A 27,621-nucleotide genomic window follows, 5' to 3' on the forward strand; every position below is an offset into this window, starting at 1 on the left:
CCGCTCTCGCCTCGCGCAGCCCGCTCGGCCCCGGCCTGGCGACCGCTGGTCTGCGCCCCGACGGCGCCGGGAGCAGAGGAGCCGCGCTCGGGTCTCCGGGATGTGCCCGTCTGAGATGGGGACGCCGTGGCACCACTGGTCCCCCGTGCTCATCAGCCTGGCCGCCCTGTTCTCCAAAGGTGAGGGACGCCGCCGCCACCTCTGGCCCGGGACTAACTTTGCCGGGAGTGAGGGTGTGGGAGTGTGCGTGGCTGGGGTGGCTGGGACGGAGGGCGTGGGTGCTGTGTGCGCGTGTGCACGCGCGCAGGCGTCCCCTTTGCAGCAGGTGCCTCCCCGGAGGACTTGGCGGGGAGGCCCTGGGGGAGACTGCCAAGGGACGCCAGGGAAAATAGACCTGAATTAGGGGAGCGGGCCGTGGACAACCTGGGAAGGAGAGGTGGGCAGTGGGAGGGCTGGGCTACAGGTCAGGGGAGGGTGCTTGGAAGGACCTGGAAGGGCCCTGGAATGTGCACTTGGCTTTCCCTGCTGGCGCCGACCTGGGAGGAGATAATTCTAGAGCACTCTCGTGTATGGGAATGTATTTCGTGCCGGGGAGGCTGCTGCAAACAGGGCCCGATGCTTAGCTCGGAGAGTGACCCGAGTTCCCCTAAGACAGCCCTGAGGGCTTTTCTGCGCAGGTTCTCGCCTCCCGCCCTCCCCTGGCATCTGGTCCGCGCCCGCACGGCTTCCACGCGGAGTTCAGACCCTAACTTGTCCCCCGAGTTATGCCAGCAGGGCCCTGACCTGAAGCTGTGAGGAGAGGCAGCGAGCCCCCATGTGCCTCCGTCCCCCTCAGTCAGCACCGCAGCCTGTCCCTGGCACAGCCGGGCTGGACGCTCAGGACGCTAATTCCTTGAAGAGAAATTACGTGATTCAAGCAGGAGATGGTAGAAAGTACCAGCAATTCTTTCTCCTTATTGATCCGGACTCTTGTTTGTGTGCGGTTCCCTGCGAGCGTCTCCTCTCCTACAGGGAGATCTGTGAGGAGGAAAGTGGGGATTCTTATCAGGCTCCAGTGTGTGCCCCCAAATCCCTGTAAACAGATTTCTCATAAGATTCTGGAGATGAGATCTCTCTCAGAAACTTCAAAGCCACTTATGCCCAGAGCCTTTGAATTACAGGAATTTTCTGCTGTGAGCTCTTCCGGAATCAGGGGGGTTACAGTGCCTGGGCTCCGAAAGATTCTAGAGGAAGACCGTCGCTTGCTGGGGTTTGTGCTGCTGTGGGTTGAGGGACAGGAAGCTTGCTCACGCTGCCGGCTGTCTTCTCCAGCGCTGTGCCAGTGGGTTCACGGCTCCTAATTAGGACTTGGAGCGATCCCGAGGACCAGAGCCTCCGGGATTTATGATATGTGCACAGGAAACCAAAGAAAAGGTTGATGAATTCAGTGAATCCAACCCAGGCAGACGTGAGGTTAAAAAAAAACCCCTAATCCCCGGCAACAGCAGCCCAGCAGACTTGCATATTGGCTGCAAGGCATGCTTTTTTATTGGTCGTCACTTGGTTTTCTAATAGGAACAGGCTTCTCTGTTTTTATGCTGTGATAACAAGGTTTTATTAAGAAAGTTACAGAATAGCTTGGTATATATGACCTAACTATCGTGTCTCGTCAGGTATGTACATAGTTCATTACTGATTTCTTTATTAGGCTGAGCAGTGTCAAAGAACACGGTCATTACTCCTGATACCTTTGAACTTTTTTAAGTGGAAACCCTGAAATTGTCCTTAAAACAGGGCCTCTGTGATGTGGAGGTCTCAGCTCATACGTGATGCTACCAGCCCAGCATGTGACATATTTTGTGTGTTGAATGTAGAGACCTTAACTCAGCCACACTGTTGAGAGAGAAGTGGGTCAGTTGTGTGTGGGTTTTTGGACAGAGCGAGCGCAGAGCTGGGCCAGGGGCCGTTCCATGGTCCTTCTCGTGATACCTGAGAACGAGGAAAAGTTTGACCCGTCTAATGCCCTCGTGCTGTGTAGGACTTCCTGGTGCAGATGTGATTTCTAAATGCAGGGATGGTTCATTCCGTTTCCCTGTGTTCCCATCACTTTTCCCTCTAAGAGTCTCTGGCCCCCCGAAAGTTTTAAGCCAGCTTGAAATCAAAATGGACTGTATTTAAAAGGATTTTCATTGGAAGCTGGCATACGCATACACACATGCATTCATATAATCCAAAGTGCCCAGTTAGTCTGGGGCTGATGGAAAAATGGAGATGATTTCCAAATATTTAATGTCTGCTTCAGCGTCTCATTGTTTTTACTGTGTTGCCTCCCTTCCTTCCAAATAGGAAATCTTGAATGAACAGAAATGCACATTTTAATTCCATAATATGAACCTCACATATGTTTACATTTCATGAGCAGGAAGTGATTGGTCACAGAGCAAACCCACTCTTATATAGATCTTTTGAAAAACAAAAAGAAATCTTCATTGCTTGTACTTCTATCCGCAGGGACCTGGAGATGATATTACGAAATGAGGAAGTTCCTATGGTCCCAACCTTTTCTGGAGAAAGAGCTGCCAGAGAGCTTGTGTCTCCTGTGCAGGGTCTGGTCTTGTTGGGAACTTGAATTTTTTTAATTTAACAAAATTTTTAAAAATATTTTACTCATTTATTAGAGAGAGAGAGAGAGCACATGAGTAGGGGGGAGGGGCAGAGGCAGAAGCAGATTCCCTGCTGAGCAAGCAGCCTGACACAGGACTCGATCCCAGGACCCTGAGATCTTGACCTGAGCTGAAGGCAGAGGCTTCGCCGACTGAGCCAGCCAGGTGTCCCCTCTTGTTGGGAACTTGATGTGAACCAGGGCCGTGCCAGCCTGCGGAAGCATTTTTATGTCTTGCTGTTCATGTTGAGGGAGGGCCAGGAGTATGGGACGTAGGGGCAACAAGACAAATGGGTGAGAAGCCTGCACTGGGCAGAGAGCAGGCAGTTTCCATGCACAAGATCGAGAAGGTTGCCATGCTGACCTTCCCCTGCATGCTGCCCAGTCATTTTGTTCTGCAAATGCCCATGAGGAGCGGGCACTCCAAGCCCCGGGGGTGCTGGGAGAGGAGCTGCTGCACGGACGGGGACCCTGTCTCACGGCTGTACTGGCCCAGCGCTCTGCCTGTGCCCGGCGGAGGGGGCGAGTGTCCTGAGCCGTGGCTTTCTTAGTGTGTCGTCCTGCAGGGTGTGTTTGTGCGTGTGTAGCTTCCATCTGAGGTCAGAAGGGACCCCTGACGGGGCAGAGCACCACCTCTGTCGAGGCCACGTCCAGGAAAAGCCCAGTACAGCCCTGGACTAGAAGAGCTTTGGTTTACAGTGACACCTTATCCAGACTTTCAGGGGAGGAAGAAATACCTAGGAGGGAGCTCGTTGGTGTGTGTGTGAGAGACCGAGAGACAGTGAGACTTTATTGCTTACATTTAAACAGTGTCAATATTAAAGGGCCAGGAAACAGGGGGATCATTAACTTTCATTTTCTCTGAATAAAGTTAAAACAAATAGAATTTCATAAAAAATTCTTATATGCAGTGAAAGGTAGAATTCCAAGTATGAGGCCCTGTTTAATTTAGTTCCATTCTGAAAGCTGAGGAAAAATGAAAAACAAGACAGAACTCCAGAAATACCCTATTGCAGAAGCTTGTCCTCTCCTATATTTCTGTTTCATCTATTTATCTACTCATCCATTTACTCAACCAATCATTGTTCATCCATCCATCCTTTTGTTCATTAGTCCATTCATTCATCCATCCACCCACCCCTATCCGCCCGTCTACCTATCCATCCATCCATCCATCCTTCCACCCATCCTTCTACCCATCCATCCATTTATCCATCTATTCACCCACTATCCTTCCATGCATCCATCTGTCCATCCCCTATCTGTCCATCTATCCTTCCATCCCCTATCCATCTGTATATCCATCCATCCTTCCACTCATCCATCCTTCCACTCATCCATCCATCCACCCCCCATCCATCCATCCAGCCAGCCATCCATCCCTCCATCCTTCTACCCATCCATCCATTTATCCATCTGTTCACCCACTATCCTTCTATCCATCCATCCATTCACCCCCTGTCCGTCCATCCATCCATCCATCCATCCATCCATCCATCCATCCATCCTTCTATCCACCCATCTTTCCATCCATCCATCCTTCCATCCATCCTTCTATCCATCCACCCACAACCTTCCATATATCCATCCATCCATCCTTCCACTCATCCATCCATCCATCCCTCCGCCCACAAATTACCACGGACATGGTGGCTTAAAACAACAGAGATTTATTCTCTCACAGTTCTGGAGGCCGGAAGTCCAAAATCAGTCTCAATGCACTAAAATCAAGGTGTCCGCAGAAGGCTCCAGGGGAGAATCGTGTCTTACCTCTTCCAGCTTCTGGAAGCTGGCTGCCTGCAGACCTTACGTCCTAGCAGCATCACTACCATTGTGCAGTTGTGCTCTGCTCTGTCCTCCCATCATCATCTGCTCTCTGTGTCTGAGTCTCCCACTGCCTCCCTTTAGAAGGGATCGCGGGACCACCAGAACAATCTACATTGTCTCCCGTCTTATTCAATCACATCTGCAAAGATCCCACTCTCCTTTGTCCTCCAAATAAGGTGACATTCAGAGGTTCAAGGGATTTGGACATGAATATCTTTTGTGTGTCCATTTTCCAACCTTTTTTTTTTTTTTAAGATTTTATTTATTTATTTGACAGAGATAGAGACAGCCAGCGAGAGAGGGAACACAAGCAGGGGGAGTGGGAGAGGAAGAAGCAGGCTCATAGCAGAGGAGCCTGATGTGGGGCTCGATCCCATAACACCGGGATCATGCCCTGAGCTGAAGGCAGACGCTTAACCGCTGTGCCACCCAGGTGCCCCCATTTTCCAGCCTTTTATAGGGATGACATCCTAAAACTATATTCTGTCTCCTGTTCTAAGTTTTATATTCCTCTAGGGGCCACACTGTGTATTTTTCTTTCTGGCTTCGATTTCTCTCCAGTATTTTTTGGACATGGCAAGGGCTCAATCAATTTTCAAGCATGCTTAAGGCTGTGGAATACTGCTAAAAGAACCGTTGCCCAATGGTAAGATTAGTTGATGCTGTGTTTCCTCCCAGAAATTCAAAGCACTGTAGGAAATATTTTGGTCGATCAAAATAACAGCAGATTTCTTGAATAATTATTATATGCCAGCCACTGTGCTGAGTGATTTATGAAGGTGATTTTTTGGGGGAATTTTCAGATAAACCTAACTGGGTAGGGTTTGTTATTAAGCCCATCTTACAGATGCAGAAAGTGAGTCTCAGAGAGTAAGTAACTTGTCTGAGATCTCACAACCAGAAAGTGGCAGCATCGGAATTCGGATTAGCCCATGCTGTTAGCCCGCCTCCATTCTGCCTGTAGTTATATGTAACCACAAAAACCGAATTCGTTCATACGTGATGCCACACTTGCTGACGGTTGAATGCAGACAGGCTTCCATTGGAGTTTGGGCTCGGAGGCTAGTGTATGGTTGGCGCTCGATACAACACAAGGGTTGGGGCACCAGCCCCCGCCCCGCACAGTAAAAAATCCACTTATGACTTTGACTCCCCAAAACGTCACTGCTGCTAGCCTACTGTTGACCGGTAATGTGCACGATCGATTAGCACGTATGGGGCATGTTATATGTATTACTTGCTGTGTTCTTATGTTACATTAGCTAGAGAAAGGAAAATATTATTGAGGAAACCATGAGAAAATATGTTTTTGGTACAAGGCTGTATTTATTGAAAAAACCCACATATAAGTTCAAACCCGTGTTGGACAAATGGGTAAAGGAACGTCCCATTTTTTAATTTCCTCCGCCTTAATTTTTCCCGCCGTAATCAGGAACAGTCCCTAAAAGGGGCTACGATGTAGATTTTTAAAAATGCCTTATTTAGTTATTTACTTACGTTATTTTTTAATATTTATTATCCAGGGGTGGTCACCACACTGCGTTCTGTTAATCTCAGGTGTACGACGCGGCCCGCCGAGCCTTCTGTACCCCGCTCAGCCCTCACCGTGACCGAGGCAGTCACCACCTGTCACCAGACCACGTTGCTCCAATCTGACTGTACTCCCCACGCTGTACTTTTCATCCCTGTGACTTATTTATTTTATAACTGGAAGTTTGTACCTCCTAATCTCTTAATCCCTTAATCTCTTAAAACATAGATTTTAATTCCCAGACTGTCAGAAAGGGTGAGGGCGGTGATCTGACGGTGTGAAGTGTTAACTAGCATTCTAACACGCAAAACCATCCTAACTAATGCGCTCGGGGCGTCTGGGGAGGGGGGGCCCAAGGTGTGGCCTCTAGGACTGGGCGTGGGGGTGGCGCTTTGAAGAAATTTTAAAGAATGAGAAAGTAGCACGTAGAATGAAGGCAGACAGGTGCGTGTTTTCTGGCTTTCAAAAGGAGAATGATGGGTCCTGTGAACATGTGGGTCTGTGAGTTTGACTTGGACGCAGACCACAAGCTTGAGTGACCTGGAGGGAACTGGTGGTCACTGGGACCTGCCATGCACTTGTCCTGGAATGAGACCAAAGGCTCAGAATAGACCTGTATCACTTTTGTCATTTATTCAAGAAACACCTGCTTCTCGGAAGGAATAAGGGGAGCACCCAACAGCCTGAAGCCCGGTCTCCCTGACCTCTGACCTCTGTTATCCGATGCTGGTTTTAAACATTCCTTTCATACGGAAATACTGCCCAAGACTCTCGGCCGCTTCTAGAAATTGTGTAAGACTCTGCAAAGGTGGAAGGTCTTTGAACTTAAAAGTAAACAGGCTGCTGACACATGTAGGAAAATAGACTCAAGTGCATATTGTCAGAGCAGAGAGAACAACCGTAGCCAAGGTAGAAAAGACATTTGAAAGACCAGAAAGAATACGCACGCCCCTCTCTCCGAGGTGGGGTGTGTACATGGAGATTTGGATCCGCATTTTAGAGACAGGCAGTCTCGGAGTTTTTGGCTCTCAGTGGCATTGTGTTCTCGTGTGCGTGTGAGACACAGTGGGCTCTTGTGCTGATGGGGCCGTCGCTGAGCAGGCTCCCCAGGTGAAGACGATGACAGTCGCGTTCACTGGCGTCCTTGTGTTTGTGGATGACCCTTGTGGGGGGAGCCGTCCTGGCCCCTGGAGGGTGCTGTCCTTAGCAGGGTATTCGACGCACTCTCTCAGGACCTGGGGACAGTCACCTGCCCCATTGCCGGTCACCCCGGACACGGGGGTGACATGGGACAGCCCCCTCCCCTCCCTGCAGCAGAGGGCATGCCACAGAAGAGCCATATGCCTGACTTTTGGTTCCAAGAGCCAATGTCCAGCAAAAGACCAAAGATTTGGAAGTATGCATATTGACAGGCATGTTTTCTTGGGCCCTCTCTCCTTCCTCACCATGGAAGGTATTTTTCATGGGGCGGGGGCGAGGGGAGGAGAGTGTAGAGTGAGCTTAGAATCTGCTGTTCTTCTGAGACGCTCTGAGTCACTTCGCTCCAACGCGAAGGAGACAATGTGAGATGTTCCCAGAGGTACCGGACAGTCCCCGAGAAGGAGCACCTGCCCTGAACCTCGGGGGGGAGAGGCAGATGAATCCTTTGTGCACGGAGACCAGGCAGGGCGCTCCTGAGAGCTGCTGGGAGCCACAGAATGTTTCCCTGATCGGCTGGGTGTGGTGCAGGCGTGGCTGGGGGGGTGGGTGGTACAGGCGACCCCAAGGGGCCCTGAGGTCAAGACCACGGAGGTGTAGTCTGCATGGATGGACTGCAGGAGATCAGATGTCATGTGGACACGTGATGAACTCTAGTGGAAATGAACCCTTCCAGAACTTAGACATGGCCCTGGAATCATTGGCGGGGCAGTGATGACCGAGCCTTTGTTTGGCTACTGCTGGAAATGAGGACTCCAAAGAGGAATGAGGTCCTGTGATGTAAAGATGAAGAAACGTGTGTTTCTGGCTCCCTGAGGCTGGGGACCGAGGTTGGCATTCTCTCAGGCCCCCTGTGAACACGATGAAGAACACGCGGGGGCCGTGCTGGGTTTGGTGGATCTGGGTGCTCGCTGGAGGCAGATGGGGGCTCAGCCTTGAGCACAGTCTGCAGGGTCTGGTCCCGGGGCTCCGAGCCAGTCCTTCCCAGGTGAGTGTTCGTGTCCCAGGCTGGCTGGGAAAGCACACGGGATGCTCGTTCTCACCGGAGAGGGGCAGGGGCACAGCACTGCCGTCCAAACACGTCCCGAGCTGGGAGCCATCTAACATATGGGTAAGTGGGATGCGTGCAGCACGCTGACCCCAGGGCCCGCCGCAGATGCCAGCCAGGGAAACGCGGCAGACAGGAGCTGGGGGGCGGCATGTGGGAGAAGGCTCCAGGTTCCTGTGAAGATCAGCTTAACATGGGGCCGCAGGAGTGGAGGGGCATTTTAAGGACTTTCGTCTATTAGAACACAGTCCTTTTCCTAAGTGCCTTTTCTAAGAACTATTTCTTAAGTCCTAGTACCAGTCGGGGAGGGGGTGGGAGCGGTGTTTATCCTGAGAAATGGTTTGCACTTTATCCTGTGAACACCATGAATTTTGTTAAGTGAGTTTCTAAGTGTCTGTCTCTGCTTTAACTCCTAGGAACTCTCTGAGCCAAATTTGCTCTTGTAAGTGTGGGGACTTGAGAGATGCCTCTCACGCGTCAGCTTTATCCTCGGCCTTATCTGATTTTCCTGCCCGTGTTCTTCTCTCCCCGTCTGCCTCCGTGCCTGCTTCTGCCCCACGGCACGGCTGTTGTGTAACCCACTTCAGATTAATTTTGAAATGAGGGAGAGGTAAAAATAATCTCCCTACCCAAGGACGACTGCCTCCCGTTTTGGCGTGTCTCATTCTTCTTGTTTTCTGTGGATTGTTTCAATCGTTCTGTTCATACTTTGGAGGGTCCACATAATTTGAGTTTTGGACTTCTCGAGTTCATGTGTTTATATAAATATTTCCTCACGTTTTAAAAACCTACTACAAACGTATTTTTAATGTATGTGTCGTAGCTTAAAGGTTTTAGTTCTTGTTGGGCATTTCAGCAATTTATAGGTTTCCGCTATTATAAGGAAGTAATTACCTGTGTGCATAATGTTTGCTTTGAGTTACGTTCTGAGACAGATTCATGGTTATTTAATTACTGGGCCAGAGAGTAGGGGTGGACGCGTTGCAGCCACGCTCTTTCCCGGAAGGGCTGTACCCTTTTGCACGGGTCCGAGCAACGTGGGAAAGGATGGGTGCCGTAGAACGTTGATGGCCTTGGTGACGGCAGGTGTCAGTGTCCGTGGTACCCCGCAACCTTTGCTGAATGTCTCAGTGTCCCTGAGCGTCTCAGTGCGTCATGGAGAAAGTCACTGCTCTTTGGGGAGGTGGCTCCTAATGCCCCGAAGCTCTGTCTGTTTTCCCCAAAGTGGTCCAGCGCCCCGAGGCACTTTGCCTCTCGGAGGTGGAGGGGTTCAGTGTGAGGTGACAAAGTCTGTGGCCAGAGGAGAAGACCCAGAATTGTTCACAGCAGCCACTGCCCGGGCTGCAAGCGAGGACCTCATTGGGCAGGTGACGTGGCAGGGAGAGACCGTGGCGTCGGGCCAGGAGGGACAAGGAAGACGTGTCTAAGAATGGGGCGGGGAGGAGGAGGTCCCCTCTAGGACGGGCTGTTTGGGAGTCACCGCCATGGGGGGGAGGGGCAGCAGGTGGATGTTATAGTTTGGAGTCCGTGGTGCGGTGACTGACAGCATCCGAGAGACTCCGGGGGCCCGCATACCGCGTTAAATAGTCCAGTTCAGCCTGCAATCTACTTTGTTCTGATGTTTTATGTCCAGCAAGCAATGTCACCGGTGCTGGGCCTGAAGGGCCGTTGTTTATCTAACAGCAAGATAGGTTCCGAAGGCCCAGAAATGAGCATGAAATCCAGTCTGCCCTCAAGAGGTTGTGGTTCGGTGTGGGAAACGGTCCTAATCGTCTTTGCAAGCTCTGGGATCCAGGGACGGGCACATTCCCGGGTGACGAGGAGACAGGAAGGACGGCCTCCTTGATTCCCCCTGAATAACCCCGCGGAAATCTCTCTCCTGGGAACTGGGCTTCTTCGGCGCTGGCCGGGATCCTTAGTCGCCGACAACAGGGTCTGTCCTGCCGAGAGGGGTTTGCTGGGCCGTGTGCGTGGATCGGCCGAGCGCTCCAGGGGCCCCGCGTGCTGGACGCGTGGCAGCAGCTGGCAGGACTGCCCGGCCACAGTCCGCTCCTGTTTGGACCCAGCGCCCAGCTTTGGGCACCCGGGTCCCAGGGGCTGCATACTGCCGCTTCCCCAGGGCTACCCCCGAGAAGCGGACGGCAGTGCCTGAGCCAGCCCCGGACCCTGGCACTGAGAGATCCTGCGGCCTGGTTGCTAGGACTCCAGCCTCTTGAGCTCAGGAAGGACCTCAGGGGGATCTGGGATCACTGATACACGTTCCCGTCTTTGGTATCCAGGGAGGTTCTCACCTTGTTTGAAGTGACGCATGACACTGTTGACGTGGCAGGAGTCATGTCGAAGCGTCTCCCCTGTGTTCCTGGTCTCTTCCCAGGAGGCCCGTCCTGGGCGTCTCGGGCGTTCCTTGCCACGGTGTTGGTGAAGAGGTGCTCAGCTGGTGGCTGATCTGATTTTGGTTTTTCTGGGCGATCCCTCTGCCTTCTCGTGTTTGGAGTGTTCCTGGTATTTCTTTCAGCAGGAGCTTCTCAAGAGGAGGCAGGTCTTGTTTCATCACCCCAGAGGCTTCCATTACGGTCCTCAGGCAGCATTTAACAGATGCTGGAAGGACAAAATCAAAGCGGGTCTCCGGCAGGGAGGTCCTCCCCTGGAATATAAGACAGCGTAAGACCGTCTCCGGGAAGCTATGCACTGACTGGACGTGTTCACCCGAGTTTTATTATTTAAAGAAACACTTTGCGGCGATGAATAATTAGGCATATTTTGGTTGCAGGCTTGAAACGAAAATCGGAGATGGCCCAAGGGGTGCCTTCGTGAGGACAGACCAGCTCTGGTGCAGGACCAATCAAGGGCCTGTGTCTCAGGGGTGTTCCCTGAGTCAGGTTGATTTCTTGTCCACTGAGAGTCTGGCTGACCCACGTCCGCCTTGTTGTGCGATTGGGGGCACACGGCCGCTGAGGTCATCACAGTAGGGGAAGAGAGGCCAGGGTATCATGAGGGATGCATTTGAAGTCCAGATTTGGAACTGGCTTTGTTTCCTATGCCCACATCCCATTGACCAGCACTTAGAAACATGTCCTCCATCTAAGTGCAGGGAGCACTGGACAGTGTAGAGTGGCACATATACATTTGGTAAATGCTCGCGGTCTCTGCCAGAAGGGAGAAGGAAACATGTTGCTTCATGTAACAAATTCTGTGGGCAGGCGGCATCAGGCAAGGCTTGATCCAGGTGCTCAGGGGATGCCAAAAGGACCTAGTGTCTCTCTGCTCCTCTTTAACTGTATTGCTTCTATTCTTAGAGACAGTGCCCCTCATTTAGGCAAGATGCTTCCCAGCTCAGAATTGCATCTTCTTACTTGAAATCCACTGAAAAGAAAGCATTTCTGTTAACAGTTCTGTCAAAGTTCTGGACCTGCTCTGGATAGGCCACCTTGCTCCATGAGCCTCCCTGAATCAGTGGCTGTGCCCAGGAGGATGGGACAAGTGCAGGCTGATGGGCTCAGCCTGAGGCAGTGAGCTCCCCCCTTGGAGCGTGAGTGGGAATCCACCCAGATCACCTGCTATGAGAAAGGGGAGGACATGATACAGGTTATTTGGAATACCATTACCCAAAAGTGGTCATGGATGCTGGACGTTCGCCATAAGAGCAAAATTCCACTCCTAGGGTCATTGTAATTCTAAAACTACTATGAAAATATTCCCAAGTTCTCTAATATTCAACCCTGAAGGGAATTTTGTATTCCTGCTCAGGTGACGGCTCTCAGTATAGAATTGTACCCTCTCAGAGAAGTTACTCTATCCTTCCAGTGTTTCAATGTAATGTAAGCTTTTGTTTCCATTGGTTATAATTTTTCAGAGTCCTTAATTAGATGTAAAAACTATGCACAATGGAAATTACTGTTGTGGTTAAATATTTGCATTATGTGCTGTTAAAAGCAAGCATCAAAACACGCAATTGCTTGTTTTACAAGCATTCAGTATTTTGAAGTGTGAGGTCCCTGAAAACCTTGGGATTCTGCTGGAAGGGAGAGAGCTGCTCAGATCCTGTCAGTTACATTTTCAGGGGAACAGTGTCAGCACAGGGAGGGGAACGGGGGTTTTGACATGCAGCCAGGTGAGGCGCAGCTCAGCTTGTCCCCGCCCCAACCAGGTGAACCTTCTGCTTGATTTCTGGGCTTCCGACTTCCCCTTAGGGAGTCAGGTCGTTCAAAGAAGTGTAACTTGCAAAGAACGCAGAGAAACAGTTTCCAAGGTGTCCTGAATCATAGATAGCCCAATTATTTGCATTTTGGAAAGGAGAAAGGGTCGTAGGGTGCATTTCGGTCAATGTCCCGTTTTTACTTTTCTACAGTAATTTTCCTGGAATTGTTTTGGATGTGGTAAAGAGGTTTTTGATAGGAAAGGACATTATTACTATTCTTTTACGAGTTAAATTGAAAAGCAGGCCTCGCGAACCTGAAGGATATAAAACAAAGGAAGAGGGCACATTATGTTTTCAACAGATTGAGAAGCCAAAGAGCGGCCATCCCTTTCCTCATGCACTTGATGTCAGGGGTGTGGCTTTCAGTGGACAGGTGTCAGGCAGTGGACTTTCAGAAAGATTGGATTTTCTTGCTTCCATTGGTGGATGAACAGTGCTGGTCTTACTGCATGGCGACAGGTGGCTGCAGTGGGCCGACAGGTCGGGCCCACTCTTGTCGCCATTGTCGCGAGCTCCGTGGCCGTCAGAGGCGGGGAAATGAAATGCGGACAGCAGTGCTCATGGTCCTTGAAGTGTGAAGACGTTCCCTCAGTTATGTGATCTCCGTGGGCCTTGGCAGCGGGACAATGTGCAGCTCCCGCCGTGTGATGGTTACCTTGAATCTCGGGGAACTGCGTGGTTTACCGTGTTTGTTTGGAGCAGTGTCCTGGAGACTGGATATGTGCGTGGAGGAGTGTGGGGCAGAGACCTTCAGAGACGAATTTCCGGGGGGTGTTTTAGGGCTTCTGAGTCTCAGATCCTTAACTTTTGTGTGCGTTCGCCCTTAAACGTGATAGTTTTTTGGTTATAGTTGACACACAACGTTCTGTTAGTTTCAAGTGTGCTGTTCACTCCTGAACTTGATCTCGCTAAAGGCACAGTTATGCCTCTCATCTTCTTTGTCTGTCTGCCAGCATCTCTCTCTCTCTCACCTTTGATTTCACGATAGAAAGGTCCCCTTCCATCTTCTGTCTTACTGTGATTCACTTCCCGCGGGCGTTCAAACCTCCACTGTCCCACAAGTACAATTAGACGGTTCCTTTGATCAAGACAGCGGAACACTCCCACCCCATAGCTCATTAAGAGAAGTACATTTACAAGAAGAGAATTGCTTTTCGTTAAAAAAAATTATTTATGAAAATGGGGTTCATTTATGTTGTTTTGATTGTGCAACAGTCATAACTGTAATAATGCCAACTTGAAGACATTTCTGAGTACTGAGAATGCTACAGTAAGAAGAAGCAGAAAAGTTTATGTTCCGTGTGTACCCACATTTATTTTCGCTGTAAGAAGGTTTAGTGGGATAATGGATCTGTTATTTTCAAGATGATGCTCTATTACATTAGGGTACAATTCTCGGAGAGAACCGGAACGGAAGTACGCAGTTCAGAAGAAAGAGGAACAAGGGTATGTTTCTGATTGTTAATGGGGACTTTTTCATGGGTTTTATAAATGGATGGTGGTGGGTGTCAAGTCATTCTGTTATTTATATTCCAATGGATATATTTAAGAGAGTGATGTAACAGTTTAATTTTAAATGTTAAGATTTACAATACACTAGAAACTTTATCCTTAGCAACTGTTGAAACTCTGATGAGAAACGATAGGTATCAATTTTTAAATGTGCAAGTGGGTACATCGTTTTAAAAGGTTTCTCTTAAGAATTCCAGGAGAAATGCTCTTGGAAGACCCTTGTCTTTAGAAGGAGCTCTCAGGCTGGGCTTACATTGCAGACGAGGGGCATCAGGGTAGCCTGGGATCAGACTGGGATCAGACTGGGCGCTGACAGTTTTGAAAGGGTCCCCAGGGGACTCTGATGTGAAGTCAAGGCTGAGCGCCTTGAAGCAAAGCCATTCAAGGAAGGCATCTGTCTATGTGGACAAGAGGTAAAGCAGTGATTCTGAATCCGGGCTTCACATTCGAATCTTGCAAGAAGGTATTTTTGGGGAGTTGTGTGTGTCAGGTTAATTGAGGTAAATTTGCATAGGGTACGATTCACTTTCTTATAATACAGTTCTGTGAATTTTGGCAAATGCATGTAGTCTTGTAACCATGAAGATATAGAACATTTCCATGATTCCCCCAGATTCTCTTGTTCCCTTCATAGCTGGCCCCTCCTTCTGCCCTCATCCCCTGGCAGCCATGGATCTGTAGTTGTGCTTTTTCCAGAATGTTCTATAAATGCTGTCATGCACCATGTAGCCTTTTGAGTTAGCCTCCTTCACTAGCATCATCCATTTGATAATCTCCCAGATTGTGGGATAGATCAGGAGTTCACTTTTGTTATTGAGGAAACTGTAGTATGGCAAACCAGAGTTTGTTTTCCCATTTGGCAGGTGAAAGACACCAAATTTGCTCATTGTTTTGGCTGTTACGAATAAATCCACTCTAAGTATTTGTGTACACGTTTTGGTGTGAATGTATGTTTCCATGTCTTTGCAGATAAATACCTGGGGATAAGACGGCTGGGTTTTGTGCTGAGTGCATGTTTAACATGATAAACTCTCAGTCTGTTTTGCAAAATGGTTGAACTACATGACATTTGTACCAGTGAGGTATAATGTTCCAGCTGTTCCACACCCTTGCCAACCCTTGATATTTTCACGCTGTAATTTTATTTTAGCTATTCTAATACGTGTGTAATGATATCTCATGGTGGTTTTCATTTGCGTTTCCCTAATTACTAATGATGTTGAACAGTTTTTAGTGGCTTATTTGCCATCTGTATATCTTCTTTGGGAAAGTATCTTTTCAAATCCTTTGCTGTTTTAAAACGGGCAACTAATGTGGGCTGTCTTATTCCGTTTTGGAGATTATTTGTATGGCTTGGGTACACGTCTCTTATCGTGTATGTGCTTTGAAAATAGTTTTTCTCGGTCTGCAGCATGTCATTTCTTCCTTTTAACAGGTCCTTGGCAGAGCAAAGTATTATTTTGATGAAGTCCCATTTCCCTTTGTCTTTTATGGAATTGCTTTTGTTCTTTTTTTTTTTTTAAGATTTTATTTATTTATTTGACAGAAATAGAGACAGCCAGCGAGAGAGGGAACACAAGCAGGGGGAGTGGGAGAGGAAGAAGCAGGCTCCCAGCGGAGGAGCCTGATGTGGGGCTCGATCCCAGAACGCCGGGATCACGCCCTGAGCCAAAGGCAGACGCTTAACGACTGAGCCACCCAGGCGCCCCTGCTTTTGTTCTTATATCTGAGAAATATTTGCCAAACAAGGGGTCACAAAGCATGTTCTTCTAGAAAGGTAATAGTTTTGGGGTTTACATTGAGGTCTGTGATCCACTTTGAGGTCAGTTTTTGTGTGTGGTGTGATGGATGGGTCAAGTTTCAGTTTATTTGCATATAAATGTCCAGTTTTCCAGCACTATGTGTGTTATAAAGACTGTTATTTCTTAAGTTGGCTTTCTGTTTTTGTAAGACCATTTGACTGTAAGTGGAAGGCATATTCTGGACTCTCAGTTTTTTCCCCCTGATCCTTGTGTCTATTTCTTCACCACCCTGTCTTGATGACTGTTCTTTATAATGAATCATGATATCAGATAATGTGAATCCTCGAAATGTTTTGGCTGTTCTAGTTTGATTTGCAATATACATTTTGGAACTCACTTGTCCATTTCTTTAAAAAAAAATTTCCTGCTGGGATTTTGATTGGGATTGCATTGAATCAGCAGAAAATATAACTTTTTAATAATGAGAACTGCCATTTAACAATAATGAGCCCTTTGATCCATGAACATGGTACATCTGTTTATTTAGGTTTTCTTTGATGCTTATCATCACTGTGTTATTTTTAGCATACAGATGCTGCGCACATAACTTTTAGACTTATACCAAAGTGTTCCATGTTTTGGGGTGCTATTGTGAATATTCTTTTTAAGATTTGAATATACGGTCTTTATTGCAATTATATAGGAACACAATTGGTATTTATATATTGACCTTGTATCCTAAACTCATTTATTTCAGTAGCTGTGTTTTTTTTTTTTTTCCTTCTTGTAGACTCTTGGGGGATATTTTTCACAGCCAGTCATGCCATTTGTGAATATAGTTTTATGGCCTCCTTTTCGATATGTAGGCCTTTCCCCGCTGTTCCCTTTGCACTGGTCAGAAGCCCTAGGATGATGCTGAGTAAGAGTGGGGATAGCTCCCGACCTTGCCCGGTTGCCAGTCTTAAACCATTAACTAGGACATTGTAGGTTTCTTGTAGGTGCTTTTTATGAAAATGAGGAAGTTCTGCTCTATTCCTCATGTGTTGAGATTTTATCATAGATGGTTAATGAACTTTGTCCAATCCTTTCATTGTGTTGCTGCCATGATTGTGTGACTTTTCTTAGTTATTCTGTTGATATTGTAGATTACGTTGATTTTCAGGTATTGAATCACTTGTATTCCTTGCACCAACCCAACTTAGTGTTGGTATTTTTTTTTTTTATTGCTGTACTGGATTTTCTGATATTTTGTTGAGGGTTTGTGTGTAAGCTCTTTTCTATATATGTGTTTATCATTTTCTATATATGTGTAAAATATGTATATATGTATATATAATATTGCCTTTAGTTTTGGTGTCAGAGTCATGCTGGTGTGGGGTGTTCCCTCCTGTTCTGTTTTCTGGGAGAGACTGTATAAATTCAATGCTAGCACTTCTTTACATGTTCAGTTTAAATCATCTGGTGAAACCACCTGGGTCTGGAGGGTTTTTTAAAGAAAGTTTTAAATTGCAAATTTCATTTAATGGGTTTAGGACTATTCACATTATTTATTTTATATGGAGTGAGTTTTGGTAGTTTGTTTTTTTGATGAGTTGGTCCCTTGTATCTAAATTATCAGATTTATGGAAATAATATTCATTGTATTGCTTTATCCACCTCCAGACTGTGAGGTCTGTAGTGATGTCCCTTATTTCATTCCTGCAATTAACGATATGTTTCTTTTCTCTCTTTGTTCTTGGTCAGTTTGGGTAGAGGTTTATGAATTTTATGTGTTTTTTCAAATTACCAGCTTTCACTTTTCATTTATTTCTCTTACTCTCTTTTTTTTCCATTTTAATTGATTTCTATTCTGATTTTTATTATTTTGTTTTGTGGCTTTGGTTTTAATTTTTTCCTTTCTTAAAAATCTAGTTTCTTCACAGGGAAGCTTAGATCATTTTGTGAGATATTTCTTCTTTTTCTTTCTTTCTTTCTTTCTTTCTTTCTTTCTTTCTTTCTTTCCTTCTTTCTTTTTTTTTTTTTTTTAAAGATTTTTATTTATTTGACAGAGAGCAGAAGAGTATGAACAGGGGAGAGGGAGAAGCAGGTCCCCCCACTGAGCAGGGAGCCCAATGTGGGGCTCCATCCCAGGACCCTGGGATCGTGACCTGAGCCAAAGGCAGACGCTTAACCAACTGAGCCACCCTGGCACCCCAAGATATTTCTTCTTTTTCTGATAAAAGCACCTAATGTTATAAATTTTCCTCTAGGCACTGTTTTAGATCTGTCCTTCAAACTTTTATGGTATATGTTTACTTTCATGTAATTTACAATTATTTCCTTTAATTTCTCTTGTGACTTCCTTTTTGACCCATATGTTATTTAGATATTTGTTGTTTAGTTTTGAAATATTTGAGGATTTTCCAGATATCTTTGTGATACTGATTTCTAGTTTAATGCCAATTTGGTAAGAGAATATACATTCTAAGATGTCGATTCATTTATATGTTTGAGTATTTTTTATGTTCCAGAGTAAGGTCTGTCTTGCTAAATGCTTCTTAAGTTCTAGAAAGGAATATTATTATATTGCTTTTGTTGGGTGGAGTGCCCTATAGCTATCAGTTAGGTTACTTGGTTGATAGTGTTACCCAAATATTCTATATTTTTACTGATTATCTTTTCCTTCCATAATTAAGAAAGGAGTGTTGACCTCTCCAAATATAATTATGGATTTTTCTGTTTCTCTTCTAGGTTGTGTGAGTTTTTGCTTTATGTATTTTAGAAGTTCTTTAGTTAAGTGTATATGCAGTTAGGACTGTTATATATTGTAGGTGAATTGGTCCCTTTACAAACGTATAGTACCTCTTTTTACCCCCCTCATATTATGGCTTATTTGGAAGTCTGTTTTTTGTTTTTTGTTTTTTTCCTCATCTTAATACAGGTACTTCAGTTCTTTTGTTACTGTTTGCATGGTGTATTTTCCCCATATGACTATTTCTTTTATATCCACCACAACAATCTTTGCTTTTTAATTGGTGTGTTTATACAATTTACATGTCATAAAATTATATAATTTTACATGTAGTTAGGTTAAAATCTGCCATCTTTTTAGTTGTATATTCTGTCTGCTTTTTGTGCTCCCCCGCCTACTTTTTAGTTAATGGAATATTATTTACCATTGTATTTTATCTTAACTGTTGGGTTATTATTTATACTTTTAAAAAATCATGGCAGTAGCTGCCCTGAGGTTTTCTTTTTTTTTTTTTTTAAAGATTTTATTTATTTATTCGACAGAGATAGAGGCAGCCAGCGAGAGAGGGAACACAAGCAGGGGGAGTGGGAGAGGAAGAAGCAGGCTCATAGCCAGAGGAGCCCGATGTGGGGCTCGATCCCATAACGCCGGGATCACGCCCTGAGCCGAAGGCAGACGCCCAACCGCTGTACCACCCAGGCGCCCCTCTCTCTTAGCTTTATTAGTGTCATTTATTTTTATTTTTAGACGTGGGATAAACCCACACTATATTGTTATTATTTTTGTTTAATACAGTCAATTATCTTTTAGAGCAATTGAAAATAAGAAAAAATTGGATTCTGTATCTACTTTTATTTGAACCATTTCTTGGAGTTTTGATTTCTTTGTGTAGATCCCCGTCCCTGCCTGATATGTTCTTTCTGTCTGATGATCTGCCTTTGCCCTCTCTTGACTCAGAGGTCTCATGGCAGTGCATCCCTCCCTAGCTTTTACTATTCTGGGGATATTTTTATTTTTATTTCTGAAAATATTTCATCTATTTAAAGATGTTGCTTTATTGTCCCGTGGCTTCTGAGAGGAAGCCCACCGAAATCCTCATCTTTGTTTTTGTAATGGGTGTTTTCCTTTGACTACCCTGAACATCTTCTCTTTATTTTTCTTTTTCGGCTGTTCAGAGATGACGTGTCCATACGTGCTTTATCGAATTTCTTTATCCTGTTTGGGATTCTCTGAGCTTCTTGGTCTGTGGTTTGATGTCTTTCATTATTTTTTGGAAAATTGGCACTCCTGTCTCTTCCAGAGTTCCCTCTGCCTGTTTTTCACCCGCTCTCCTCCTGGGGTTCTGGGTCGGGCATGGCAGCCTCTTCTGTACCACCCCACGGTCTGGGTGCTCCGCTTCTCACTCTTTCTTTTTTTCTTGTAGCGTGTCAGTTTGGGTAATTTCTATTGGCCTGTTTTCCTAACACCAGTTCCTCCTTCAGCCCTTTTTAGTCCATGAATAAGCCCACTGAAGATTGTGCATCTGTGTGAAGTTTTTGTTGTTTTTCTGTTCCTGTTTCCATGACATTTTCTTAGTTTTGTATCTCTGTCAGAAGCCCCCATCTGGCCCCGAGACTGTCACCTTCTCCACCAGCATCGACTTGCAAGGTGCCTGAAGTCTCTTCCTCAAGCTCTGGCCCAGGCGAGCCCATGCCTGGGTCTTGTCTTCTTGAGGGACACTTACTTCATGACATTTATGTCTCTAGTGAACTATCTGATGTATCCCCTGGGGTCTAACCTGGAAGACAGAAATCGTGTCAGATACTTTCCGCAAGGGGACTTAGTACAAGACGTGGGGAGAGGCTGACCACCGACCTGGGAAGGGAAGGGAGGCAGAGATTTCCTGCAGCGGGAGCCCTGTCATCTCCAAGCGAAGAGACGAGGGGAGGAGATGATGCTCCCACGGTCTGGTTTCCTGGACAAGTTTTGCTGCCAGGGCTGCCAAGAAGAAAGATATGGGGGACTTCTAAGAAGCCCCCCACCCTAGCCATAGCGTATGGGGATAGAAGCTGTGTCCTCTCTCCCTTCCCCCTCAGTCTTCTAACAGGGACTTTCCAGCTGACGTGGGAGCCTGGGGATCCAGCCTGCAGGGGTCAGTCCACCTGCAGTGCAGAATAGAACAGGGACTGTCAGGAAATTCTCGGGGATGGCAGCCGTCCATTTCCCAGAGATCTCTAGTGTAACCACCTAATTAAGCAAAACTAATTTTATTACCTACTGCAGTAAGGAAAAGCACTGAGATTGGAGAATCTCAGTTGTCTCCCAGAAAAGGGGGGTCAGGAGTGGATGTTTGGAGTTGTGGGGTCTGAACCCAGCTGCTCGAAGGTGAGTCTTTTGGTGCGGGCATCGGTGCACGTCAGAGTGAGGGGCTTGGGGAGAACGGGGCCGTGCAGATCCTTTCCGAGTGGGCGTGGCCTCCAGGTGAGCCATCTGGCGTTCTGAAAAGGGGGCCCTGTGCCCAGATGAGCAGTATCTTGTTTACATAAATCGGTTTTCAGGAAATTTCCTGAAGCAAACGGTGAGGTTATTTATTATTTCACAGTCTTATCTTCCCGAGTGGGAATTTCCTGGCACGGATCGTCGAGTCGTTTTGATATAGATGCTCTTAGTTTTGAGTCTTGTTGGTTAAAATTTGGAGCTATAGATGGTCTCAGTTCCTAGGGCACAAGTGACAGACACTGACCCCTCTGTAATATAGATCCCAGCTTCCCTTCATCACTCCAGGGTGGAGGATAAATGCGGGCAGCCCCACGTGTGTATTTTCAGCGTGTGGTTAACAGGAAGACATTAGAAGAACTTACCCTGGCACGTGTACAGGAGAAGCAGTTACCTCTGTGCCAATTTACAGACACCCGGGAGTCAGCTTTCTGAAACAGGTTGTCATCACTGCCTAACAGCTCTGTGGGGAGGCTGCAAGATGAAGCTTGAGGTGATTGCTGTGTGCATGTGTGTGTGCACGTGTGTGCCTGTGCGTGTGTGTGTGCACGTGTGCTCGAGCATGTCTGTGTGTGTGTGTGTGTGTGTGTGTGTGTGCCTGTGTGTCTGCACGTATGTGGTTAACAGGGAGAGTTAGGCTGCTGTTCTTGAATTGCTGTGCCTGCTGTTTGACCCGTGTCTATTTGCCGGCTGACTGTAGGAGGCAGATGGAGGAGGCCCTCTGTGACCTTATTTGTCCTGAGCATTTAAGGATGTTTCTCAGCCAAGCAAATAGGAGTGGATGCCTCCCTCTGCTAGCAAGCGCCTCGGAGCGTCAGCCGTTGATCAGCTGGATTTGCGGGTCTGACACGTGCACAGGACATGGCTGGGATTTGGGAAAGGGCACAGAAATCTCTGTGTACTTCATCCCACCCCAGCACAGCTCTCCAGATGTGTTTGTGTCTTAGCCATGGCGAACAGTCTTTGTTCCATATCCGTTCTGGAATAATGGCGGTAGTCTGTGCTCCCTTCCTGATGGGGACGAAGGAGCTGTGCCTCATCCTGGGGTCAGGGAGGGGATTCACTGTCATTGTGGTGGGCGCCAACTGTGTTTGCACCCTCAGCTTCCATTCCCACGTCTCCTCCAGCAGCTTGTTTCCTTCCAGGAACTACCCCCCTGTCTGTGTGAGTCCATATAGTGAGTGTGGCTGACCCACCTCTGAGACTGTCGCTGCAGTCCATCCTCCTGGCTCAATGACTGCCTCTAGGATTGGTACCCAATTCCATTCTAGTCAAAGAGCGGCCGGCTCATGACATTTGGTGGAAACCACCAAAAAGATAAGGTCACGCTTCATGGGGATGAAAAGCAGTAAGAACACTGTGTGCTGGAGCTGCTGGGACCCGCCTTATGGAGTGCGGGGCTGCAGCCAACACAGAGCTACGGAGTAGGTAAGCAGGGTGGCGTCATTTGAGGCTTGATCCAGCCATGCCTGAAACTGTGAGCTTCAGTTACCTGAGCCAATAAAGCCTTTTTTTCCTGTAGGCTGATTTTATGTAGGTTTTTCTCATTCACTGCTGAAAGAATCCTGACTAATGTCCTCATCAAAGGACTAGAGTGATAGCTATGGAAATAGTCATAAGAAGTGCGAGCCAAGCACATACTCCCCAGCCAGCCTCTCCACTGAACCTCAGAACACCCCTCTCAGCGGAGCCCTCTTGCTGAGTTGGCAACAATGATGTGTTTGCTCTTCCTCTGGACTCCGCTAGCATCACTAAAGCACTGGAAGTCCTGTTCTGAAGGGTAGAATTTAGTGATGGGGATACTAACAGCTGAGTGTAAATCAGCCATAGCTGTGTTGGGGATGGAATGAATGCTTCTCAGCACACTGCCTGCCCCTCGGTCGTGAGAACTCACACACGTAAGGTGACTTGCTCGTGCTCTTACCTATTCATCTACTTTCTGGAGCTCCGTGGTGGGCCATCCGAGGCCAGGGGCTGTGTTTCAGGTCTCCGCAAGCTGAGAACATAGCCTGAGAAAGCCTTCAAATCTCCCCTAAATAATGAATGAACAAGTGAGTGAATACAGCAGTGTTGATTAATTTGGAAGTCTCCAGGCCAGAGTTAACAAAATGGCAGCTGGCAGGTTGGACATGGCCTCTGGACAAGTTGTGTTTGATCAATAGAATCTTGTTGTTGTTTTCTTAATTGAATTGTCAACATTTCAAATCACAAGAATTAATATGAGGTTGGACTTCCGGTATCTCTTGAAGGTGGGCAGCCCTGGCAGGGCTGGGATCCCCATGGCCCTCCTTGGTGGGGCCCAGTGGCCACTGTGTCCTCTAATGAGGCACGCGCCCTTTCGTTTGCCCACCAAGCCTGCCCCTGTCATTCTGATGTCCATCCCCCACTGAACTGCAGGACCAGGCCCCGGAGCTGGTAAGACACCAGTGCCTCTCTTCCGAGCTGTGCCCGCTGGAGGGTATGTATTGTCTTTTGAACATTTGTCCTAATTTGGATCTACTGTTTCATCACCTTTTGTGTCTGTTATTATGTAGAAGACGAAGATGGGAGATAAGAAACAGAAGAAGAGATGCCCAGCAGAGCAACCCAGGTGCTGATAATGCACTGCACACGTCCATCAAATAAGTTAGTGCTTCTGGTGCACGTGCACGTGCGTACACACACGAAACGGCCCTTTAAGATCTCTTCGTAAACAGTGTTAGATGTTTGCTTTTGTGGGAGGTCCTTTGGGAATAGGAAGGTAAGGCCAGATCATTCTCCTGGTGCTTCCTCTGCTGTGACTCCATCCCTCTATCCCTCTATCCATTCACCCACCCACACACCCAAACATCCATCCATCCATCCCTCAGTTCCTCCCTCCGTCCATCCATCCATCCATCCCTCCCTCTGTCCATCCCTCCCTCTCTCCATCCCTCCCTCCATCCATCCACCCATCCATCCACCCATCCATCCATCCCTCCATCCATCCATCCCTCCGTCCGTCCATCCATCCCTCAGTCCATCCATCCATCCCTCCATCCATCCACCCATCCACCCATCCATCCCTCCATCCATCCGTCCGTCCGTCCGTCCATCCCTCCATCCATCCATCCGTCCGTCCATCCATCCATCCCTCCATCCATCCATCTGTCCGTCCATCCGTCCGTCCATCCCTCCATCCATCCGTCCGTCCATCCATCCATCCATCCCTCCATCCATCCGTCCGTCCATACATCCATCCCTCCATGCATCTGTCCGTCTGTCCATCCATCCATCCCTCCCTCCATCCATCCATCCCTCAGTCCATCCATCCATCCGTCCGTCAGTCCATCCATCCATCCATCCCTCCCTCCATCCCTCCATCCACCCATCCATCCATCCCTCCACCCATCCACCCATCCACCCATCCACCCATCCACCCATCCACCCATCCATCCACCCATCCATCCATCCCTCCATCCATCCATCCATCCGTCTGTCCATCCATCCATCCCTCCATCCATCCATCCATCTCTCCCTCCCTCCATCCCTCCGTCCACCCATCCATCCCATCCCTCCATCTATCCATCCATCCATCCATCCATCCATCCCTCAGTCCATCCATCCATCCATCCCTCCCTCCCTCCCTCCATCCCTCTGTCCACCCATCCACCCATCCATCCACCCATCCATCCATCCGTCCATCCGTCCGTCCATCCATCCATCCCTCCATCCATCCGTCCGTCCATCCGTCCGTCCATCCATCCATCCATCCATCCATCCCTCCCTCCATCCCTCTATCCCTCCATCCATCCGTCCGTCCGTCCATCCATCCAGTATTTGGGAGCACTTACAGTGTGCAGGGCACTTTACTAAGCAGGAGAACAGGAGTGTCCAGCCACATGGGGCTTATGTTCTGGTGGGGAGGCAGATAACAGAAAACTGAGAAGTGGAATAACCCCAGAAATGCTCAGTGCTAAGAAGGAAATACTACCGCGTGTCTAGAGTGAGGGCTAGTGTTTGGATGATGAGGTAGGGAAGCCATCCCTGTGGAGGAGATACTTACGTAGCAGACACTGTTATGTGTGTGTTGGGGTTCCTAGGTTGAAACCTCTCCCCTAGTGGGGTGGTATCAGGAGGCGGGGCCTTTGGGGTGACGGGGACTAGATGAGGTCGTGAGGGCTGAGCCCATGTGAATGGGATCGGAGGGTTTGCTTCCTCCCTGTGTTCTCCACCCAGTGGGGCACAGGGAGAAGAGGTGGTGGCAGTCAGGAGGTGGGGCCTCGCTACAGCCTGACCTCACCAGTACCCTGACTCCACAGCCTCCAGAAGTGTAAGAAATATATGTTGTTTATAAGCCCTCGCTCTGTGGTACTGTGTTACAGTGGCCTAGAGGGATTGACCCCAAGGCGGTTATTAGGATTGTCTGGGACCAGGACTTTCTAGGGTCCGAGTGAAGGCCCCGAGCGTGGAGAGCCTCGATGTTCTAAGCCAGTGAACGAGCGCGTACTTCAGGCTTTGTGGTCCTTCTAGTCGCTGTCACCACTGATCACCTCTGTCCTTGTCATGCCAAAGCAGCCAGTGTGTACACAGCGTCCCGCCTCTCTCCAATAAAACTTTATTTCTAAATGTGAACGAACAATGGCATTTCATTTGCTTTGCGCTTGTCATGAAATATTATTCTTTTATTGATATTTTGGAGTCATTTAAAGATGTGAAGCCGTGTTCACTTTGTGGGCTGCAGGGAAGCAGGTGGCTGTCTGGATTCGGTCCGGGAGCCGTCGTTTCCTGCCTTCTGTGCACAGGTGCTGGCGCTGGACGAGCAGGGCGGTAGGCGAGGGATCTGGAGCGGAGGTAGGAAGTGGGCTGCGTAGGGCACATCGAGGGGAAGCCCCTGGCAGGTTTTAAAGGCAGAGTCACATGATCCAGTTTACATGTAAAAAACGTAATCATCTCATCAACCCTCAGTGAGGGTGGAATGCTTCTCTTTTGCAAATTATGTGAAATTCATCCTCAAAAAGACCCCCATTTTTTAACCCCCAAAGAGGAAAACAAAGGGTATATTTCTGCTTTTGTGAAGTCGGGTCTGTGTGAGTTTTACTTCTGGCTGATTTGCGTGTGTGGTTTACCTGCTTCTTGGGTCTGTGGGTAGAAGAGACGGTGGAGACACGGCAGCAAAGGGTCTCCACGAGCTGTGCCGATCTTTGTGTGGGGCTCACAGCAGCTCCGCGTCCGGCTCCGTGCCCGCGGGGAGCAGCGGCTCCGCAAACAGCCGGGATTGAAGCCATTCTGTTGCTGACATTTCCTGCTGCCTTTGACAAGTCAGCTTAAATTCCTTTTGTTTTTCTAATAACGTAGGCAACAGCAGTGTAGTTCTGTCTTAATTGTCTTCCTTCCTGCCCGCACTTGAGTTGCAGAGAATCGGGAACCGGGCATCTTGACAATCAGAGCAGCTCTTCCCTCCTGCCGAGCGGTCGTCCTTCCTTGAGTTCATCACATCACAGTCCTGCATCTGCTGAGCCGGGGATGGGAGACAAAGAGACTTGAAGACGGTCTTTGCTGCTGAGTCTGATGCGGAGAATCCAAGGCCACGTAAATCTCTCAGCTCCTGGGCTCGATGGCTAGACGGTGGCTAGAGGGCGGCATCTCCAGGCTCCTGCACCCACCAGGATCCCCAGCGTGCTCCCCTCCCCCCATCTGCTAGGGAGCTGTCAAGGCCGGCTTGCTTGGGGTCTTTGCAGGAGAAGGCATTTAGGTTTTCCCAGGAGAGCCGGGTGCCTCCCTGTGACGGGAGGGACGTCCACAGCCCGGCTTTCTGATGCTCCCTGACCTCACCTGTGCGTGTGACGAGGGTCTGCACGATGGTGGCTTGTGCCTACGCAGCTCGAGCTCCCTTGAATCTTGCACAAAGTACACCTTGTATTAATGAATTTGTTGACAAGATAGAAATTACCTCACCCACCTGAGCTTGGCGCGGTCGGCATCCTGCTCAGCATTTAACCTCGAAACTTCCCTTTGAGATTAGTCCCCGCAGACACAGAGGTGTTTGAAGACGGGGCACCGGACGCTGTCTGCCGGCTTCTGCTCGGCGGACACTCGGCACCGGCAGCAGGTTCCAAACAACATGCCTGTATTTGTTTGCTTCCCTGGGCGGGGAACGGATTTGACCTCTAACACTTTTAGACCGAGAGGGAGATAAGTTTATAAGTTACTCTGCAGTCAGATACAAAGTCTTTTTGAACAGCTAATCCTGAGAGATGACATCCCTGCCGGGGGCCCTGAGCTGGGAATGCATCGCGGTGACTCCCGACGCTCGATCTGGACATCAAGACGGCCGTTTGATCACAGAGTTCACATGCTTCTGCTATAAATGTCCTCCTTCTTTCCACTTCCTGTACACACTGGATTAGGAATCCTGTCCTCTGATCTCCTTTTGCTCGGGGAGCTTTCCTCGTATCAGGGGAAAGAGGCGGGGCATTAAAACGCCAGCTGCTCCGGAGGGATTTAATCCTGTCTGTGTAGGCCTGTTGCCACCGAGAAGGCGCCAATTAGAAAGCTGGGGTCTTTGATTGAAGTTGCTTGCAGAATGAGTGCGGGCAGCATGAAGGGTTTGATAACCTGCGGGAGCCCGGGTGCTTGTCTGAGTCAAGACTGTAAATGAAGGAAGGCGGCTCCTTGGCGAATGTGGACGCACACCCATGTGGATGGAGAAGCTGTCTCCCAGCCCATCCCTGCCCCTCCGCTTGCGGGCCCAGCCTGTG

General features: G+C 48.3%; 1 protein-coding gene across 1 annotated transcript in view; it reads left to right on the forward strand.

The window, feature by feature from the left end:
* Positions 1–32: 32 nt before the first annotated feature.
* Positions 33–27,621, forward strand: part of TMEM132D (transmembrane protein 132D) — a 540,026-nt gene continuing 512,437 nt past the window's right edge. Inside the window, exon 1 of the mRNA XM_034639208.1 lies at positions 33–179. Coding sequence (XP_034495099.1) covers positions 101–179 — 79 coding nt within the window. The 5' untranslated portion in view covers positions 33–100. The remainder of the gene's footprint in view (positions 180–27,621) is intronic.

This window comes from Ailuropoda melanoleuca, chromosome 12, assembly GCF_002007445.2.
Source record: "Ailuropoda melanoleuca isolate Jingjing chromosome 12, ASM200744v2, whole genome shotgun sequence".
Taxonomy (NCBI): Eukaryota; Metazoa; Chordata; class Mammalia; order Carnivora; family Ursidae; genus Ailuropoda; species Ailuropoda melanoleuca.